The sequence below is a fragment of the Rana temporaria genome, chromosome 2, assembly GCF_905171775.1.
Source record: "Rana temporaria chromosome 2, aRanTem1.1, whole genome shotgun sequence".
Lineage (NCBI taxonomy): Eukaryota > Metazoa > Chordata > Amphibia > Anura > Ranidae > Rana > Rana temporaria.
In genome coordinates, this window is record NC_053490.1 from 537,246,452 (window position 1) to 537,268,906 (window position 22,455).

The following is a 22,455-nucleotide window of genomic DNA, read 5'->3' on the forward strand; positions in this document are numbered from 1 at the left end:
GCCGTGCAGCGCGCCTTCCCACGCCCACCACACTCTCCATGACCGCGGACCCCACAAACTCGATGTTCGCCGGAGGCCCACGATCGTGTCACGGAGCGGCAGAACGGGGAGATGCCTGTGTAACCAAGGCATTTCCCTGTTCTGCCCAGTGACAGGACACTGATCGTCTGCTCCCGGGAGCAGCGATCAGTGTCGTGTCACTTGTAGCCCAGCCCCCCCCACAGTTAGGATCACTCCCTAGGACACACTTAACCCCTTCATCACCCCCCCTAGTGGTTAACCCCTTCCCTGCCAGTGTCATTTTCACAGCAATCGGTGCATTTTTATAGCACTGATCGCTGTATAAATGACAATGGTCCCAAAATAGCGTGAAAAGTGTCCGATGTGTCCGTCGCAGTCACGATAAAAATCGCAGATCGCCACCATTACTAGTAAATAAAAAAGAGGCATAAAACTATTCCCTATTTTGTAGACGCTATTAGCCGGATTCAGAAAGACTTACGTCGGCGTATCAGTAGATACGCCGTCGTAAGTCCGAATGCGCGCCGTCGTATATTTAAGCGTATTCTGGAAACCAGATACGCTTAAATTTGGCCAAGATACGACCGACGTAAGTCTCCTACGCCGTCGTACCTTATGTGCTTACTTACGCTGGCCGCTAGGGGCGTGTACGTGGATTTACACGTCAAATATGTAAATGAGCAAGATACGCCAATTCGCAAACGTACGTACGCCCGTCGCAGTAAGGTGCGCCATTTACGTAAGACAAACGCCGGCGTAAAGATAAACCACCAAAAAGATGGCGCAGCCCATGTAAGGTATGGACGACGGAACAGCCGTTGTATTTTACGTCGTTTGCGTAAGCTTACGTGAATGGGGCTGGGCGTAGGTTACGTTCACGTCGAAAGCATTGAGCCGACGTCGTTACGTAGGGAGTATTTGCGACGTGATTCTGAGCATGCGCGCACATGCGCCGTACGAACGGCCCTCATTTACATGGGGTCACGGTTAATTTAAATGTAGCCCGCCTACATGCCTACTTTGAATTAGGCGGGGTTACGCCGGCCCATTTGCGCTACGCCGACGTAACTTACGGAGCAAGTGCTTTGTGAATACAGGGCCACATTCTCAAACAAGTTACGCCGGTGTATCTACTGATACACCGGCGTAAATTTAATTTCCTGCTGGCGTATCATTGTTTTGTATTCACAAAACAAGATACGCTGGATTTAGGCTAGGATTCGACTAGTGCAAGTCACTTACACTGTCGGATCCTAAATGTAATTCACCGCCGGCCGCTAGATGGCGTTTACGTTCAGGTCTCATTTGTTTATGCAAATGAGCCTGATACGCCGATTCCCGAACGAAATCGCGTTGCGTAACCGTCGCTAACGTCGTTTGTGTAAGCGTAAGGTTACCCCTGCTATATGAGGGGTAACCTTACGCCAGTCCCACGTATGCCATGTTAAGTATGGCGTTGGGTCCGCGTCGTCTTTTCCCGTCGGGTACGTCGTTTTACTAAGTCGTTTTTAAATACGACTTTATGTCAATGACGCACACGTCGGCGTCATTGACTTTTTCCGCCGAGAACTGGAGCATGCGCACTGGGCTATTTTTAGCCCGGCGCATGCGCAGTTCGATCGAAACGGGGGCGTGCTTAATTTAAATATAAGCCGCCCCCTTTGAAATACGCGGAGTAACGCCGGGCCAATTACACTACGCCGCCCCAAACTACGGAGCAAGTGTTTGGGGAATACAGCACTTGCTCCTGTAGGTTGGGGCGGCGGAGTGTAAATGGCTTACGCGACGCCCGCCGGAAATCTATGGGAATATGGCCCACAGTACTTGCCTCACTATGTTACGTCGGCGTAGTGCAAATGGGATGCATTACGCCGGCTTAAACATACGCCGCTCTACCTGAATCCGGCTATATAACTTTTGCGCAAAACCAATCAATAAACGCTTATTGCGATTTTTTTTTTACCAAAAATATGTAGAAGAAGAATACGTATCGGCCTAAACTGAGGGGAAAAAAACTTTTTTTTTTTTATATATTTTTGGGGACATTTATTACAGCAAAAAGTAAAAATAGTGCATTTTTTTTTCAAAATTGTCGCTCTATTTTTGTTTATAGCGCAAAAAATAAAAAACGCAGAGGTGATCAAATGCCACCAAAAGAAAGCTCCATTTGTGGGGATAAAAGGACGTCAATTTGGTTTGGGTGCCGCGCAATTGTCAGTTAAAGCGGCGCAGTGCCGAATCGCAAAAAAGTACTCTGGTCAGGAAGAGGGTTAATACTTCTGAAGATCAGCCTTCCGTATGGACTACATCAGGAATTTTGGGGCCCCTTACACAGCTTCAGGCATGGGCCCCCTGGAGCAGTGAACCAGGGGGCGGGGGTGCTGCTGCCGCCGCAAATTGAGTTGCGGGGGGAGTGTCGCAGGTTGAGAAGCTGGGGGCTGCCGCGGCAAATTAAGGTCGGGGGGGGGGTTTGGGTGCTGATGAAAAAAAAAGGAGGGGGATGCCATCTGGGCCAATTCAAGGTTGGGGGGGCTTTGGGTGCTGGCGAAAAAAAAAGAAAGAAAGGGGGATGCCATCCGGGGCCCTGGGGACCAACGGGTCCCTTAGAGGTTGGGGGGGGGGGCTTAGGGTGCTGACAAAAAAAAGAGGGGGATGCCATCCGGGCCCCTATTAGGTGTACTGCGAATTAAGGTCAGGGGGGCTTTGTGTGCTGATGAAAAAAATGTAATTAAAAATAAAGGGGGATGCCATCCGAGGCCCAGGGGGACCACCGGGCTCCATAGAGGTCGGGGGGGGGGGGGGCTTTGGGTGCTGACGGAAAAAAAAAAGGGGGATGCCATCTGGGCTCATTCGAGGTTGGGGGGGCTTTGGGTGCTGACAAAAAAAAAAAAAAGAAAGGGGGATGCCATCCGGGCCCCTGGGGACCAACGAGCCCCTTACAGGTGTACTGCCTGTACCCCCCTGATGGCGGCCCTGACTACAAGTCCCAGCATGCCCTGCGGGCTGTTATTTGACCTTATTGCATACCACTTACCAGGGCCTGGCATCTGTTCCCATCACACAGCGCCCAATATAGATCTATAGGAAGATATCACTCATCAGGGTACGCCTGGCGGGAGGAAATTCATTGGCTGACCTCCAGATATCTATGTGGCTACTTAACCTCTCAGCTGTTGGGGGCAATAAATGATTTGTTCATAGGAGGGGGGGAACCAAGGACGACAAAATAAAAGCAGATTCAACTTCAGCTTTAAAGGCTCAGTCCACCCAAAAATGCTTCAATAACAGACAGGGGTCTATTTATATGACATGTGACAAGCGTTGCCTAATACAATGGCGATCCTTTGATCATTGGCTCCGTCTAGTGGTCATAATGCAATATTTTTTCCCAGTTGATTTATTTCAGAGAAATTTCCACATTTTGGCCACTAGGTGGCGATGACGATCATAGGAAATCACTGTATTTAAGCAAAATATGACCAGAACCCATCAAGACTGTATGCTTGCTTGTCACATCTGTCCAACAATTCCTTAATAAATGGGAGTCTGAAGGGTTGGGGCACTTGTTGGTTTTTTGAGGGCGCCCATGAGCCAGACCTCCCCACTGGCTTTTCCAGCTGCCCCTACAGTTTTAACGCCTTATAATGTTACTGTCAACCCTGAGGTGTACCCAGGCCCGGACTGGGACAAAAAATAGACCCGGGCATTTTAGGCTGAGCAGCCGGCGCTTTGCGGCGGTGGTTAATGATGGGATGTGGGGTTCCAGCACCTTGTACCTCTGGACACCTTTACATTACACAGCCCCCCACAGTTTGTTACACAGACACCCCCTAACAGTTCTGGACCCCCTCCCTACAGTGAAGACCCCCTCCCTACAGTGCAGACCCCCCTACAATACAGAACCCCCCCTACATTTCAGACCCCCCTACATTACAGAACCCCCTACACTACACCCCCCCCTACAATACAGAACACCCCCCCCCTACAATACAGACCCCCCCTACAATACAGAAACCCCCCTACAATACAGACCCCCCCCTTCAGACCCATAATGTACCTCAGATCAGCGCGGACTGCATGTCGGATCCCCTCCCCCTGTGTAGACATAAAGGGGGAGGGGGCTTCACTCTGCTCGGCTGTGTGAGACAGCTGAGCCGAGACTGATCAGATCATCAGAGCCAGAGAGAAGGGGATCGTTACGGGTCCCGGCCCCCTGATGTGCCGACGGGTGTTACTAGAGTGCGTTTTCGACTCGCAGCTGAGAGTGCACTAGGGGGAAACGTGACATGCGGTCTGGTATGCCCTATGGCCAGTCCGGGCCTGGGTGTACCCACTCCTCCAGCTGAATTTTTCAACAGACCTGGGCAGGGCAGATGTTCCCTGAGAGAGTGGGATGCCACCGGTGCAACAGACCTGGGGACCCAAGGGCAGAAATCCCCAAGAGAGTGCAACAGACCCAGGAACCTAAGGTAAAGGTTTCCCAGGAGAGTGAAATCCCCCTAGTGCGACAGACCTGGGGACCCAATGGCAAAGGTTCCCAGAGATAGTAGGATCCCCCTAGTATGATAGAACTGGGGATCCAATAGCAGAGGTTCACTAAGAGAGTGGTATCCCGTGGTGCAACAGATCTGGGGACCCAAGGGCAGAGATTCCCCCAAAAAAGTCATATCTCCTGGTGTGACAGACCTGGGGACCCAAGGGCAAAGGTATTCCAAAGAGAGGAGGATCCCCCTGGTGTAAAAGAGCTCAGGACCTAAGGAAAAAAGTTTTCCAAGAGAGTGAGATTCCCCTGATGCAAAAGATCCAGGGACCTAAAGGCAAATATTCCCAATGGAGAGTGGAATCCTCTTGGTTCAACAGACTTGAGGATCTAAAAGGCAAAGGTTCCCTGAGAGAGGAGGATCCCACTGGTATTACAGACATGCAGACCCATGGATAGAAGTTCCCTAAAAGCGTGGGATCCACCAGTGTGACAGACCTGAGGACCCAAGGGTAGAGATTCCCTAAGTGAGTGGTATCCCCGTAGTGCAACAGATCTGGGGACCCAATGGCAGAGGTTCTTTGAGAGAGTAGGATCCCCCTGGTATGACAGGCCTAGGGACCCAGGGGCAAAGGTTTACCTGAGAGAGTAGAATCCCTCTTGTGTGAAAGACCTGGGGACCTAAGGGCAGAGTTTTCCCAAGAGAATGGGTTCCTTGCAGTGTGACAGACCCAGGGACTAAAGGCAAAGGTCTCCCAGGAGAGTGGAATTTCCCCCCTCCCCCCCCAGTTCAACAGACCTGGGGACCCAAGGGCAAAGCTTCCCTGAGAAAGTGGGATCTCCTGGTACAACAGACCTGGGGACCTAAGGGTAGAGGTTCTCAGAAAGAGTTTGAGTCTCTCTGGTATGACAGAACTAGGGATCCAAGGACAAATGTTCTGTGAGAGAGTGGGATAAACCCTGGTGCAACAGACCTGGGGGACCCAAGGGGAGAGGTTTCCTAAGAGAGTGATATCCCCATGGTGCAACAGATCTGGGGACCCAAGGGCAGAGGTTCCCCAAAAAAAGTGATATCTCCCAGGGTGAAAGACCTGGGGACTCAAGGGCAAAGGTTCCGCAGAGAGAGTGGGATCTCCCTGGTGTGAAAGACCTAGGGACCTAAGGGCAAAGATTTCCCCAGAGAGTGGGATCCCCCTGATGCGACAGACCCAAGAACCTAGAGACAAAGTTCCCCCTGGTAATAAAGAATGGGGGACTGAAGGACAGAGGTTCCCAGAGAGAGTGGGATCTCCCCTGTACAGTAGACCTGGGGACCCATGGACAGAGGTTCCCTAAAAGAGTGGGATCTCCCAGCATGACAGACCCAAGGGTCGAGATTCCCAAGGAGAGCTTTTTCCCCCTGCTGTCATAGACATGGGGACCCAAGGGCAAAGGTTCCCCAAGAGAGTGGGATTTCCCTGTTTTGACAGACCTGGGGACCCAAGAGCAGAGGTTTCCTGGGGGAGTGGGAACCCCCCCTGGTGTAAAGGACCTCTGGACCGAAGGGCAGAGGTTCTTTGAGAGAGTGGGATCCCCCCCCCCCCCCGGTACAACAAATCTGGAGACCCAAGGACAGAGGTACGCTAAGAAAGTGGGATCCCCCTGGTGTGAAGAACCTGGGGACCTAAGGGCGGAGGTTCTTTGAGAGAGTGGGATGCCCCCTGGTATGACAGACCTAGAGACCCAAGGACGGAGGTTCTTTAAGAGAGTGAGATTCCCCCACTGTGACAGAACCAAGGATCCAAGGGCAGAGGTTCCCCAAAAGAGTGTATTAGCCCTGGTACAATAAACCTGGGGGCCCAAGGGCAAAGGTTTCCCAAGAGAGTGTGAATCTCTGATGTTAAAGACTGAGGGATCGAAGGACAGAAATTCCCTGACAGGGTGGGATCCTCCACAGAAAAGAGTAGGTTCCCCAGGAGCGTGGGATCCCCTGTGTACAGGAGACCTGGGAACCCATGGACAGAGGTTCCTCAAAAGAGTGGTATCCCCCAACTTGACAGACAAGAGGACCCAAGGGTAGAGATTCCCAGAGACCGCTTAATCCCCCTGGTGGGACAGACCTGGGGACCCAAGGACAAAGGTTCCCCAAGAGAGTGGGATTCCCCCCATTGTGCCAGACCAGAGGACCTAATGGCAAAGGTTCACCGAGAAGGTGGGATCCCCCTGGTACAACAGACCTGGGCAGCCAAAAGCAGAGGTCTCCTGAAAGAGTGGGATCTCCCTGGTGTGACAGACTTGGAGAGCCAAGAGCTGAGGTTTCCTAAGAAAGTGGGATCCCTCTGGTGCGACAGGCCTGGAGACCCAAGAGCTGAGGCTCCCTGAGAGAGTGGGATCCCTCTGGTGCGACAGGCCTGGAGACCCAAGAGCTGAGGTTCCCTGAGAGAGTGGGATCCCTGTGGTGTGACAGACCTCGAGACCCAAGAGCTGAGGTTCCCTGAGAGAGTGGGATCCCTCTGGTGCGACAGACCTGGAGACCCAAGAGCTGAGGTTCCCTGAGAGAGTGGGATCTCTCTGGTGCGACAGACCTGGAGACCCAAGAGCTGAGGTTCCCTGAGAGAGTGGGATCTCTCTGGTGCGACAGACCTGGAGACCCAAGAGCTGAGGTTCCCTGAGAGAGTGGGATCTCTCTGGTGCGACAGACCTGGAGACCCAAGAGCTTAGGTTCCCTGAGAGAGTGGGATCCCTCTGGTGCGACAGACCTGGAGACCCAAGAGCTGAGGTTTCCTGAGAGAGTGGGATCTTTCTGGTGCGACAGACCTGGAGACCCAAGAGCTGAGGTTCCCTGAGAGAGTGGGATTTCTCTGTTGCGACAGACCTGGAGACCCAAGGGCAGAGGTTCCCTGAGAGAGTGGGATCTCTCTGGTGCGACAGACCTGGAGACCCAAGAGCTGAGGTTCCCTGAGAGAGTGGGATCCCTCTGGTGTGACAGACCTGGAGAGCCAAGAGCTGAGGTTCCCTGAGAGAGTGGGATCCCTCTGGTGCGACAGACCTCGAGACCCAAGAGCTGAGGTTCCCTGAGAGAGTGGGATCCCTCTGGTGTGACAGACTTGGAGAGCCAAGAGCTGAGGTTCCCTGAAAGAGTGGGATCTTTCTGGTGCAACAGACCTGGAGACCCAAGAGCTGAGGTTCCCTGAGAGAGTGGGATCCCTCTGGTGCGACAGACCTCGAGACCCAAGAGCTGAGGTTTCCTGAGAGAGTGGGATCCCTCTGGTGCAACAGACCTCAAGACCCAAGGGCAGAGGTTCCCTGAGAAACCGATAACCCCCCCCCCCCGGTGTGGAGGACCTCTGGACCTAAGGGCAGAGGTTCTTCGAGAGAGTGGGGTTTCCCCCCCCCCCCGGTGCAACAAATCTGGAGATCCAAGAGCTGAGGTTCCCTGAGAGAGTGGGATCCCCCTGGTGTGAAGGACCTGGGGACCTATGGGCAGAGGTACTTTGAGAGAGTGGGATGCCCCCTGGTATGACAGACCTGGGGACCCAAGGGCGGAGGTTCTCTAAGAGTGGAATCGTCCCGAGGCAATAAATCTGGGGCCCCAAGGGCAAAGGTTTTCCAAGAGAGTGGGGGGATCCCTGGTGTTGCAGACTCAGGGATTCCCTGACAGGGTGGGATCCTCCACAGAACAGAGCAGGTTCCCCCGAGAGAGAGAGAGAGAGGAATCCCCCACAGATAAAATAAATAAAGTAAGGTGGTTTAATCCTCCAGCGTCTACCCAGAGCCGAAATGTGAGTTTTGGGTCTGGCGGACCCTTTAACGTAAAGTGCGCGGCATAGTTGGTATGACAGGGGGCTGTGCAATGTCTCTGGAGCTTGCTCTCTATCTCTCTTCCCGTGTTAGCCCAGCTTGGATTTCAGCACCAAACATGGCCATCCAGCTGGGCTCTCACTTCAAGCTGTCACCACAAGACATTCCAGAGGCCTTCGTCTCCCCCCCTGTCCCTGTGTACAGCCAGTTGTACGCCGGCCAGGGAGGGGGTGCGGACACAACTCCGGAGTTAATGCCATGAGATCTCCGCAGGGCAAAAGGGGGGCATAGTAGTAGTAGTAGTAGTAGTAGTAGTACCACTATTAGTATGATCTAACCTCAACAACGTTGGAGGAGACCAATGGAACGCTAGGACTATCCCGACCTACCCCCCATGGAGTAACACCGACCTCGCTCCTGATCCGCGGTGACAACAACTGGGGTGACCAAATATCTCCATAGCCCCCCCCACCCCCCCATATATTTACAGGTAAGTGACCCTCTAACTTGTATTACCTAGTCATAACCCGGCCCACAATGCACCTGCACGCCTGCCGCTCATCCCATACTACAAGACGCATTCCGGCGCTACAAAAAACATATCGAGTTCCCTTCACTCGGCATTGACGCCACATCGTGTCGGAGGTCGCAGCGTAGGCTGCACGCGTGACTTGTAGTTGCACGTGGTCGATTGAATTTAATTTTATAAAAGATTTGATTACAATACCGTGTTGGCCAACGTGTGAAGTTTAACGGCCTGTCTGCATGAGTGCGTTGGCATGCGTTTGTCAACTGCATTGTATTGCGTTTTTACGTGCGTTTTTTCTTTATTTTTCAATTAGATTTTTTTTTTTTTATGCATTTTTTTTTGTATTGCTTGAATAAAATGGCTGTTCCCCCCCCCCCCCCCCCATGTGCACGTCGCGTTGCATTGTGTCGCACTGACATACGTTCAGGCGAGTTGCGCTTGCATTGCGCTAAACAAACAAAAAAAAAAACTTGCAGTGTGTTTTTTTTTATCCACGCAACACAATCGCACAAAGATCCCACATTTAAATACATTGTATCTCTGCTGTCTAAGGCTGCGTTTCCTCTAGTGCGACTTGTCATGTGACTCTGGACACCAAAAAAGTCGCATGACAAGTCACAGAGCTGAGGAGGGGGGGGGGGGTTGTGATGTGAATGGGGGGGGGGAATTGTGATGTGAATGGGGGGGGGATTGTGATGTGAATGGGGGGGGGGGGATTGTGATGTGAATGGGGGGGGGGGGGGGATCTGTAACTGCTTAGAAAGAATTTACTGGAATTGGCTTCAATGTGTTGGTGTATCGAACTCTGCTAGTACATCTAACACGGGGGGCAGAGCTGAGGGGGGGTTGTGATGTGAATGGGGGGGCAGAGCTGAGGGGGGGCTGTGATGTGAATGGGAGGGCGGGGGGCAGAGCTGAGGGGGGTTGTAATGTGAATGGGGGGGGCAGAGCTGAGGGGGGGTTGTTTTGTGAATGGGGGAGCAGAGCTGAAAGGGCTGTAATGTGAATGGGGGGAGCAGAGCTGAGGGGGGTTGTTTTGTGAATGGGGGGAGAGCAGAGCTGAGGGGGGGGGGGGGGTTGTAATGTGAATGAATGGGGAGAGCAGAGCTGAGGGGGGGTTGCAATGTGAATCGGGGGAGCAGAGCTGAGGGGGGGGTTTGCAATGTGAATGGGAGAGCAGAGCTGAGGGGGGGTTGTTTTGTGAATGGGGGAGCAGAGCTGAGGGGGGGTTTGTGATGTGAATGGAAGAGGGGGCCCGAGCTGAGGGGGGGGGGGGGTGTTTTGTAAATGGGGGAGCAGAGCTGAGGGGGCTGTAATGTGAATGGGGGAGCAGAGATGAGGGCAGGGGGGTTGTGATGTGAATGGGGGGCAGAGCTGAGGGGGGTTGTAATGTGAATGGGGGGGGCAGAGCTGAGGGGGCTGTAATGTGAATGGGGGAGCTGAGGGGGGGTTGTGATGTGAACGGGGGGGGGGGGGGGCAGAGCTGAGGGGGGGGGTTGTAATGTGAATGGGGGAGCAGAGATGAGGGCAAAGGGGTTGTGATGTAAATGGGGGGCAGATCTGAGGGGGCTGTAATGTGAATGGGTGAGCTGAGGGGGGGTTGTGATGTTAACGGGGGGGCAGAGCTATGGGGGGGGGGGGTGTGATGTGAACTGGGGGAGCAGAGCTGAGGGGGGGGGGGGTTGTGATGTGAATGGGGGAGCAGAGCTGAGGGGGGGGTTGTGATGTGAATGGGGGAGCAGAGCTGAAGGGGTTGTTTTGTGAATGGGGGGGACAGAGCTGAGGGGGGGTTGTTTTGTGAATGGGGGGAGCAGAGCTGAGGGGGGGGTTGTGATGTTAACGGGGGGCAGAGCTATGGGGGGGGGGGGGTTGTGATGTGAACTGGGGGAGCAGAGCTGAGGGGGATTGTAATGTGAATGGGGGGGCAGAGCTGAGGGGGGTTGTAATGTGAATGAGGGGGGTTGTAATGTGGATGGGGGTGACAGAGCTGAGGGGGGGTTGTGATGTGAATGGGGGGGACAGAGCTGAGGGGGGGTTGTGATGTGAACGGGGGGAGCAGAGCTGAGGGGGGGTTGTAATGTGAATGGGGGAGCAGAGTTGAGGGGGCTGCAATGTAAAGCAGAGCTTAGGGGGGGCTATAATGTGATGAAGGGGTTAAAGGAGACCATCATGGGGTGGGGAGTAAAATGGGGGCGGAAGATAATGCTGTTGGGGGGGGGGTGCTAGGGCACGGAATAGTCTAACACCAGCTCTGCATGTGTCCTGCTGGCAGCCTATAGTGGGTGGAGCCTGCTCAGCCCCTCCCACAGCTCTGCTCTCTGCTCATGCTATGCATTGCCACTTTACAAGGTAATATCTGGGTTTGCAAAAGCATTTTTTATTTTTTTAGGGATTGTGACTAGTAAGGGATAGATTCCAATTCCTTTTTCTTTCCTCCCGGAGTTCAGCTTTAAGGTTCCGTTTCCTGAGATGGTTTCGCAGTTAGGGAAATGGGGACATCAACTATCCTTATCAGAGCCCCCCTTACATCAACTGTCCCCATCAGAGCCCCCTTACATCAACTGTCCCCATCAGAGCCCCCCTTACATCAACTGTCCCCATCAGAGCCCCCCTTCCATCAACTGTCCCCATCAGAGCCCCCCTTCCATCAACTGTCCCCATCAGAGCCCCCCTTACATCAACTGTCCCCATCAGAGCCCCCCTTACATCAACTGTCCCCATCAGAGCCCCCCTTACATCAACTGTCCCCATCAGAGCCCCCCTTACATCAAATGTCCCCATCAGAGCCCCCCCTTACATAAACTGTCCTTGTCAGAGCCCCCCCTTACATCAACTGTCCCCATCAGAGCCCCCCTTACATCAACTGTCTCCATCAGAGACCCCCTTACATCAACTCTTTGCATCAGAGCCTCCCTTACATCAACTGTCCGTATACCGTTACACTCTAATGACGACACACGATTGGAAATTCCGACAAGAAAAGTCCGATGTGACCTTTTTGGTCGGAAATTCCGACCGTGTGTAGGCTCCATCTGAATTTTTCTGTCTGAATTTCCGCCAAGAAAAATTGGAGAGCTGGTTCTTTAAATTTTCCGACGAGAAAAGCTCTTGGAGGAAATTCCGATCGTCTGTATGTAATTCCGACGCACCAAACAGCCACGCATGCTCGGAATCAAGTCGACGCATGCTCGGAAGCATTGAACTTAATTTTTCTCGGCTTGTCGTAGCGCCCATCAGAGCCCCCCCTTCCATCAAATGTCCCGTTCAGAGCCTCCCTCTTACATCAAATGTCCCATTCAGAGCCTCCCTTCCATCAAATGTCCCGTTCAGAGCTCCCCCTTACATCAACTATCCCCAAAAGAGCCCCCCTTACATCAACTGTACCCACCAGAGCCCACCTTGTATAAACTGTCCTCGTCAGAGGCCCCCTTACATCAACTGTCCTCGTCAGAGACCCCCTTACATCAACTGTCCCCACCAGAGGCCCCCTTACATCAACTGTCCCCACCAGAGGCCCCCTTACATCAACTGTCCCCACCAGAGGCCCCCTTACATCAACTGTCCCCACCAGAGGCCCCCTTACATCAACTGTCCCCACCAGAGGCCCCCTTACATCAACTGTACCCACCAGAGCCCCCCTTACATCAACTGTCCCCATCAGAGTCCCCCCTTCCATCAACTGTCCCCATCAGAGTCCCCCCTTCCATCAACTGTCCCCATCAGAGGCCCCCTTACATCAACTGTCCTCATCAGAGGCCCCCTTACATCAACTGTCCCCATCAGAGCTCCCCCTTACATCAACTGTCCCCATCAGAGCTCCCCCTTACATCAACTGTCCCCATCAGAGCCCCCCTTACATCAACTGTCCCCATCAGAGCCCCCCTTATATCAACTGTCCCCATCAGAGCCCCCCTTACATCAACTGTCCCCATCAGAGTCCCCCTTACATCAACTGTCCCCATCAGAGTCCCCCTTACATCAACTGTCCTCATCAGAGCCCCCCGTACATCAACTGTTTGCATCAGAGCCTCCCTTACATCAACTGTCCATATCAGAGCCCCCTTACATCAACTGTCTGTATCAGAGCTCCCTTTACATCAACTGTCCTCATCAGAGCCCCCTTACATCAAATGTCCCATTTAGAGCCTCCCTTACATCAAATGTCCCCATTAGGGTCCCCCTTACATCAACTATCCCCAAAAGAGCCCCCCTTACATCAACTGTACCCACCAGAGCCCTCCTTACATAAACTGTCCTTGTCAGAGGCCCCCCTTACATCAACTGTCCCCATCAGAGGCACCCTTACATCAACTGTCCCCATCAGAGCCCCCCTTACCTCAACTGTCCCCATCAGAGCCCCCCTTACATCAACTGTCCCCATCAGAGGCACCCTTACATCAACTGTCCCCATCACAGCCCCTCTTACATCAACTGTCCCCATCAGAGCCCCCCTTACATCAACTGTCCATATACTGGTACACTCTAATGAGGACACAAGATTGGAAATTCCAACAAGAAAAGTCCGATGTGAGCTTTTTGTCGGAAATTCCGATCGTGTGTAGGCTCCATGGGAATTTTTCTGTCGGAATTTCCGCCAAGAAAAATTAGAGAGATGGTTCTTGTACATCACCGCGTTCTTGGCGGTCGGAATTTGGTGTGGCCGTGTGTTTGAGCCAAGATTCCGTCGGATAAAAATCCACGGTTTTCTTGTTGGATTTTCCGATCGCGTGTACGCGGCATTAGAGGCTGAGAGGGCACAACTTAAAAATCTGTGTGTGGGGGGGGGGGCGCCAACCTCAGCACAGAACCCCCCTAGATCTGGGCCTGGTGCTCAGAGACGGACCCAGAAGTGTTAGACGCCAGAGTTTCCTTCAGAAATGAAGATGAATGGCAGTTGGAAGAACCGGCTTTGCAGGGAGGACTTATGTCTCCGAGTAGAGTGACGCTTTACATTTCCCTCCATATCAGTTTCCTGTGTCTTGGTTGCTCCAGTGACATCTACTGTCCTCATCAGAGCCCCCCGTACATCAACTGTTTGCATCAGAGCCTCCCTTACATCAACTGTCCCCATCAGAGCCCCCCTTACATCAACTGTCTGTATCAGAGCTCCCTTTACATCAACTGTCCCCATCAGAGTCCCCTTACATCAACTGTCCCCATCAGAAGCCCCCTTACATCAACTGTCCCCATCAGAGCCTTTCCTTACATCAACTGTCCCCATCGGAGCCCCCCTTTACATCACCTGTCCCCATCAGAGCTCCCCTTACATCAACTGTCCCCATCAGAGCCCCCCTTCCACCAACTGTCCCCATCAGATCCCCCCTTCTATCAACTGTCCCCATCAGAGTTCCCCTTACATCAACTGTCCCCATCAGAGCCCCCCCTTACATCAACTGTCCCCATCAGAGCCCCCCTTACATCAACTGTCCCCATCAGAGTCCCCCTTACATCAACTGTCCCCATCAGAGTCCCCCTTACATCAACTGTCCCCATCAGAGGCCCCCTTACATCAACTGTTCCCATCAGAGCCCCCCTTACATCAACTGTCCCCATCAGAGGCCCCCTTACATCAACTGTCCCCATCAGAGGCCCCCTTACATCAACTGTCCCCATCAGAGGCCCCCTTACATCAACTGTCCCCATCAGAGTGCCCCCTTCCATCAACTGTCCCCATCAGAGGCCCCCTTCCATCAACTGTCCCCATCAGAGTGCCCCCTTCCATCAACTGTCCCCATCGGAGTGCCCCCTTCCATCAACTGTCCCCATCAGAGTGCCCCCTTCCATCAACTGTCCCCATCAGAGTGCCCCCTTCCATCAACTGTCCCCATCAGAGTGCCCCCTTCCATCAACTGTCCCCATCAGAGTGCCCCCTTCTATCACCAATGGATAGACGCCAAAACCAATCGTTAGTATGCAAAAGCATCGGTTAAAAACCCCGCGCATGCTCAGAATCAAGTTGACGCATGCTTGGAAGCATTGAACTTCGTTTTTTTCAGCACGTCGTTGTGTTTTACGTCACCGCGTTCTGACACGATCGGTTATTTAACCTATGGTGTGTAGGCGTGACAGACCATCAGTCAGCTTCGTCGGTTAACCTAAGACAATGGTCCTTCAGACCATTGTCCTCTGGTTAACCTATCGTGTGTACGAGGCCTAAGACGCCGGAGTTTCCATTCAGAAATGAAGATCAATGGCCGTTGGACGAACCAGTAAATGTTGGCTCTCAGCTTTGCAGGGAGGACTTATGTCTCTACTGAGTAGAGTAACGCTTTACATTTCCCTCCATATCAGTTTCCCGTTTCTTAGTTGCTCCAGTGACCATGTTGTCTTCTTGTCTTGCAGGTGTAGCTAGCGGCATGGAACGAAATATGGAGATGAACCGCACACTGGCGGAGCAGCTCTTCCACGCTCCGAATTGTGTGGAATATAAAATCTCCGCGGAGTGGTCCATCTATCACCTGGCCTGCCTCGTCTTCCTGTTGGCGTCCATGGGCGGCAGCGGAATCCATGGCTGCATTTTCATCCTTCTGTTAATGGCGGGTTCGTTCTGTTTAATGGCGCTGTGGGGCGGCCTGTTCATCTGTGGCGTGGACATTGTGACCTGGAACGCCATCCTGATGGCGCTCTGCGTGGTGCACATCGGACATCTGATCTACAGATTACACAGGGAGTCCTACGGAGAAGACTATGACACCCTCTACCAAACCCTGTACAAGCCCATGCACGTTCCATTGAATGTCTTCAAGGACATCGCTCACTGTAGCGGGATGGAGGTCCATTCCCTGAACGCCGACCAGAGTTACGCCCTGGAGGGAAAGACGCCCATTGACCGCCTGTCCCTTCTCATCTCTGGAAGGTGAGTGATGGTGACAACCGTATTCAACATCTTTTATTTGACCTGTCCAAGGCATCATTACCTTGTTGATGTGGGGGGGGGGGGGCTTGCAGGAGAGGAGTGTGGAGGTGGTGACATGGGGCGGTATGTACAGGAGAGGAGTGTGTTTGGATGACATGGGGCTGTATGTACAGGAGAGTGTAGTGTTGTGAAGGGATGACATGTGGCGGTATGTACAGGAGAGGAGTGTGAAGGGGATGACATAGGGTGGTATGTACAGGAGAGGAGTGCGGAGGGGATGACATAGGGTGGTATGTACAGGAGAGGAGTATGGAGGGATGACATGGGGCGGTATGTACAAGAGAGGAGTGTGGAGGGATGACATGGGGCGGTATGTACAGGAGAGGAGTGTGGAGGGATGACATGGGGCGGAATGTACAGGAGAGGAGTATGGAGGGATGACATGGGGCGGTATGTACAAGAGAGGAGTATGGAGGAGATGACATGGGGCGGTATGTATAAGAGAGGAGTGTGGAGGGATGACATGGGGCGGTATGTACAGGAGAGGAGTGTGGAGGGATGACATGGGGCGGAATGTACAGGAGAGGAGTATGGAGGGATGACATGGGGCGGTATGTACAAGAGAGGAGTATGGAGGAGATGACATGGGGCGGTATGTATAAGAGAGGAGTATGGAGAAGATGACATGGGGCGGTATGTACAGGAAAGGAGTTGTCCTGTCCCCTTGGCAGAAAAACACCCCAAAGCATGTATGACGGTGGGGGATGGTGTTCTTGGGGTCATAGGCAGCATTCCTCCACCTCCTACACGGAGAGTTGAGTTGATGCCAAATAGCTTGATTTTGGTCTCATCTGATCACAACACTTTCCCCCGGTTCTCCTCTGAATCATTCAGATGTTCATTAGCAATCTTCAGATGGGCTTTTTCTTGTGATTTCCTGAGCAGGGGGACCTTGCGGGCGCTGCAGGATTTTAGTCCTTCACGGTGTAGTGTGTTACCGATTGTTTTCTTGGTGACTCTGGTCCCAGCTGATATCATTGACAAGATTCTCCCGTGTAGTTCTGGGCGGATTCCTCACCGTTCTCATCATTGAAACTCCACGAGGTGAGATCTTGTAAGGAGCCACAGACCTGAGTAGGGTTGCCACCTCCTCCCTTTAAACCCGAACACCTCTTTATCTTTATTAATGTTTGGTTAGTTCAATATCCCCTCCTCTTTGGGGACCAAAGAATTCAAGTGGGGGGAGAATGTAGCCATGAAGTGCACAGGTTCTGAGGCTGATTAAGGTGGTTATTGAACACAGGTTACTAGAAACTGTAAGCAATACTAATATAGGAATAGTGACCTTCTCTGATCATGCGCCAGTATCATTAAAACTGAAAATAGGGGAGACACAACATAAAAAAATTAAGTAGAGTCTTAATGAAGAACTTTTAGAGGATAAAGCAATAGAAACGAGAATAATTAAGGAATTAGAAGAATTTTTTAACATTAATAGGACGGAGGATATGTCTGAGACCATAGTCTGGGATACCCATAAGGCTTATGTACGGGGGTTATTAATTAAGGAGGGAGCGGAGAAAAAAAAAAAGAAATAGGGAGAACAAAACAACACTAACAAAATAAATATACGATTTGGAACAACAACATAAACAAACTAGAGCAAAATAAACATTACTAAAATTAAACATCAAAAGAGAGGCGTTGAGGGATCAAATAGAGCAGGAAACCCGAATAATGTATAACCAAGTAAAGAAAGAGAGGTATCAATGGGGTTACAAGTAGGGTTGTCCTCGCCGATACCGAATACCGATACTTTTTTTTAAATGTGTCCCCAAATGCAGCCATGTCCCCCCACAAATGCAGCCATATCCCCCCCATATGCAGCCATGTCCCCCCCATATGCAGCCATGTCCCCCCCCATATGCAGCCATGTCCCCCCCATATGCAGCCATGCCCCCCCATATGCAGCCATGTCTCCCCCCATATGCAGCCATGTCTCCCCCCCCATATCCAGCCATGTCTCCCCCCCCCATATCCAGCCATGTCTCCCTCCATATCCAGCCATGTCCCCCCCATGCAGCCATGTCCCCCCATATGCAGCCATGTCTCCCCCCCATATGCAGCCATGTCCCCCCCCTTATGCAGTCATGTCTCCCCCCATATGCAGCCATGTCTCCCCCCCCATATCCAGCCATGTCTCCCCCCCCATATCCAGCCATGTCTCCCCCCATATCCAGCCATGTCCCCCCCCATGCAGCCATGTCTCCCCCCATATCCAGCCATGTCTCCCCCCATATCCAGCCATGTCTCCCCCCATATCCAGCCATGTCCCCCATATCCAGCCATGTCTCCCCCCATATCCAGCCATGTCTCCCCCCATATCCAGCCATGTCTCCCCCCATATGCAGCCATGTCTCCCCCCATATGCAGCCATGTCCCCCCCATGCAGCCATGTCTCCCCCCCATGCAGCCATGTCTCCCCCCCATGCAGCCATGTCTCCCCCCCCCATGCAGCCATGTCTCCCCCCCCCATATCCAGCCATGTCTCCCCCCCTATATCCAGCCATGTCTCCCCCCATATCCAGCCATGTCCCCCTTACCTGCATCCCGCCGCATTGGACAGTTCACCTGAGCAAGGGGGAGTGTCTATACGCGGCGCGAATCATTACAGCTATTAAAATTAAAGCTGTAATGTTCCCCGCCCGTATGACCCAGTCGGCGGCATCAGGGATGCGGCGGGATGCGGCGTAACGGCGGCGGGATGCGGCGTAACGGCGGGGAAGTATTCTATTTCGGTATCGGGGGTATTTGCGGGAGTACAAGTACTCCCGCAAATACTCGGAATCGGTCCCGATACCGATACTAGTATCGGTATCGGGACAACCCTAGTTACAAGCCAGGGAAACATTTTACTTCAGCGAAAATAAAAAAATATATAATTTTTTTTAACTTTCTAGAGAAAATACAAACGATCAGGGGAGAACTAGTGCATAAATCGAGTGAAATAGCGGAGACATTTTAAGACTACTATGGGAGACTCTACTCAATTAAGAAACAGGAAACAAGAGAAGAGGCGAAACAAAAAGAAGAGAAAATAAAATCTTTTCTAAAGGAAATAGACTGGGATATAATATGAGAAGATAATTTTAATCACCTAGAAGCCCCGATCTTAGAAGACGAAATCAGAGAAATTATAAAAAATTCACCAGGCGGGAAGAGCCCAGGGCCGGATGGCCTGACGATCCTCTATTATAAAAAATGTATAGATATTCTAGCCCCCAGAATGTGCTCCTATATGAACGGTTTAGGAACAAAGTGGGATATACGTAGAGAGGCGACAGAAGCCACTATTACCTTAATTCTGAAAGAGGGTAAGGACAGCACACTCTGCTCTAGGTATAGACCAATCTCACTATTGAACTGTGATACCAAGATATTTGCTAAAATACTGTCAGGGAGGATGATAACAATCATGAACGACATGATACATACCGACCAAGTCAGTTTTGTGCCCGGACGGGATGGGAGGGACAACGGAATTAGAACCTTATTAGCCATACAGAAAATAAAAAAAAAGTAGAGCCCCAGGTCTACTCTTGTCAGTGGACGCAGAAAAAGCGTTTGACAGAGTAGACTGGGGCTTCATATATAATACCTTAGAAGTAATAGGAATAGGACCAAAAATGTTCACCTGGATTAAGGAACTCTATAATCAACCTACGGCAAGAGTAAAAGTGAACGGGACCCTTTCGGGAAAATTTGAACTGCACAATGGCACGAGGCAGGGATGTCCTCTGTCTCCCCTGTTGTTCGTGCTCGCACCAGAACCCTTATTAAGAGGGATAAGGAAGAACCCAGACATAAGGGGGATAGAAGTGGGACAAGAAGAACACAAACTGGCGGCTTATGCCGATGATATCTTATTTTACTTAACTAGTCCAAGAATAACGTTGCCAAATCTAATGAAATCAATAAAAGAATATGGAGAGATGTCTAACTTCAGAATGAACCCGACCAAATCCGAAACCCTGAGCATAAATATAGCTAAGAGAGACCAAAAATTTATAGGGAATCAAATACTTACTCATTAAAATGCAAATCAATTTATAACTTTTTTGAAATGCGTTTTTGTGTTGTTATTATTCTGTCTCTCACTGGTAAAATAAACCGACCAGTAAAATTATAGACTGATCATTTCTTTGTCAGTGGGGCAAACGTACAAAATCAGCAGGGGGTCAAATACTCCCCCCCCCTCATTGTGGACCTAATATAATTCAAAAACACTACAATTGGCTAAAAGTTTACAGGATTTCTTGATGATACATCACGGGTCACAGAGCCTTAATTATGGGTTATGTAGTCACCACTGGTTAACCCAATTAGAATTGAGTTCCTCCCCTATATAACCCCTCCCAAATGGAGAGTGCCACAGTTTTTTCGCCAGTGTTAAGGTGGTTGGTCACGTTCAACATGTGCTAAGAAGAAAAATGCTCTTTTGATGGTCTGGCTGCGGAGACCTAGGAGCTATAACCGGATCCATTCCTCGGGGCTGATATCAAAGGCCTAAGATGGTTGGTACCCGGGCCTCGTGTAAGAAAAAACGTTGCCTGTAATGTCTCTCTGCGGAGGTCTGGGATCCAGACTTTGGTGTACTAATACATCCGTGGCACGAAAAGTTTCTGGCAAGAGTCTTCTACAGGTCCAGGTATGAGTTTTTCTCTAATAAAACCCTTTGTAAACCTGAAGGTTGGCACAACTTGCCCGCCGTGATGGGTGAAAGCTGGAACTACTTTTAGTAGCCTTTCACGCGGCGTGGATCAGGTAAGAAGAGGATAATTTCTCTGCTTAAAAAAATCCATAAAATGTCTCTCATTTCTACTAGGTGATCATATTCTTAAGCCTCATACACACAATCGGACTTCCATCGGACAAATCCGTGGATTTTGGTCCGAAGGGTCGTTGTCCGTGAACTTGTTCTGCATACAGACGGCAGAATATTTTCAGCCAACATTCACCAAATCACTGTTTTTTTTTCAGCTCTTTAGCGCCACCCTTTGGGCAACTTCTGCTAATGTTGTCTGATGTTTAGCATTTGTTTCCGAGCATGCGTGTTTGTACTTTGGATTTTAGTCCGATGGACTTGTGTACACGCGATCGGATAATTCCGACAGAACACATTTGTTGTCGGACAATTTGAGAGCATGGCTATCCGACATTTGTTGTCGGAGATTCTGACAACAGTTGTCCGATGGAGCGTACAGACGGTCGGATTATCCGACAAAAACACGTCCATCACACAATTGTTGTCGGAATATCCGATCGTGTGTACGGGCCTTTTTATATACGCCTCAAATTATTCAAAAACACTACCCTTTTATTGACCATTCTATGAGCAGTGTGAAGGGCCGTACACGCGATCGGATATTCCGACAAAACAATTGTGTGATGGACGTTTTTTGACGGATAATCCGACCTGCATCGGACAATTGTTGTCGGACTTTCTGACAACAAATGTTGGCTGTGCATGTTCTCAAATTGTCTGACAACAAATGTGTTCCGGATGTGTCCGTCAGACTAAAATCCAAAAGTACAAACACGCATGCTCGGAAACCAATGCTAACCATCAGACAACATTGGCAGAAGTTGCCCAAAGGGTGGCGGTAAAGAGCTGCAAAACCACGTTGTTTCACGAATGTTGGCTGAAAATGTTCTGCCGTCTGTGTGCAGAACAAGTTCACGGACAACGCCCATTGGACAAAAATCCACAGATTTGTCCGATGGAAGTCCGATTGTGTGTATGAGGCTTAAGAATATGATCACCTAGTAGAAATGAGAGAAATTGTATGGATTTTTTCAGCAGAGAAATTATCCTCTTCTTACCTGATCCACGCCGCAGGAAAGGCTACTAAAAGTAGTTCCAGCTTTCACCCATCACGGCGGGCAAGTTGTGCCAACCTTCAGGTTTACAATGTGTTTTATTAGAGAAAAACTCATACCTGGACCTGTAGAAGACTCTTGCCAGAAACTTTTCGTGCCACGGATGTATTAGTACACCAAAGTCTGGATCCCAGACCTCCGCAGAGAGACATTACAGGCCAAACCTCGTTTTTTCTTCCGATGGAACTCCGATCGTGTGTACGAGGCTGAAGGCTCTGGATTGTGTCATCATGTTGAGTGTCAGGATTGCTCCCATCTCTATAAAATGACCCACCGTGGCTCCAGAATGTGGCGATGGAGTCCAGCAATGACCCGGCTCTTTGTGTTTCCTCAGGGTAAAGGTCAGTCTGGACGGGCAGTTCTTGCACTACATCTTCCCCTATCAGTTCCTGGACTCGCCAGAGTGGGAATCGCTGCGTCCCTCGGAGGAGGGGACATTCCAGGTGAGGAGACCACCCACACTTCTTTCTTAAAGGGATCCATAGTGAAAAGTTATGAAAGTTTTCTTTGCTGACCTCTCCTTTTTTAGAATACCGGTTTCCCAGGCTTCCATGGAGATCCAATGGCTTTCCAAGGAGGGGGCGGACTGACCACTCGGGCACTGCCCGAGGGCCCCATGCCACTAGGGTGCCCCATCAGGGTTGCCAGGCTCAGTAAAACTAGGGACAGTATGTAAAAATCCTGAGATTTTAGCTGCCCCGCCTCTGCACTGCCTTCTGGCGTGGTGGCCATCTGTAAGGCCGGGGGCCCCATAATCTTCTGTTGCCCCGGGGGCCCCATGAGTTGTCAGTCTGCCCCTGTTTCCAAGTCGATTGATTGGCGCAAATATGCAGATTAGGAGTTCTGAAT

The 22,455-nt window shown here is 51.2% G+C and overlaps 1 protein-coding gene across 3 annotated transcripts in view; it reads left to right on the plus strand.

Moving 5' to 3' along the window:
• The window catches only part of POPDC2 (popeye domain containing 2), a 44,531-nt gene that overhangs the window by 11,528 nt on the left and 10,548 nt on the right, over nucleotides 1-22,455 (plus strand). For 2 of the 3 annotated variants that reach the window (XM_040339213.1, XM_040339211.1), the window contains exons 2-3: nucleotides 15,153-15,666; nucleotides 21,941-22,049. In XM_040339213.1, the coding sequence (XP_040195147.1) occupies nucleotides 15,153-15,666; nucleotides 21,941-22,049 (623 nt within the window). Of the gene's footprint in view, nucleotides 1-8,455; nucleotides 8,772-15,152; nucleotides 15,667-21,940; nucleotides 22,050-22,455 lie in introns of those variants that run through there. The other variant, XM_040339214.1, reaches the window with a different exon arrangement.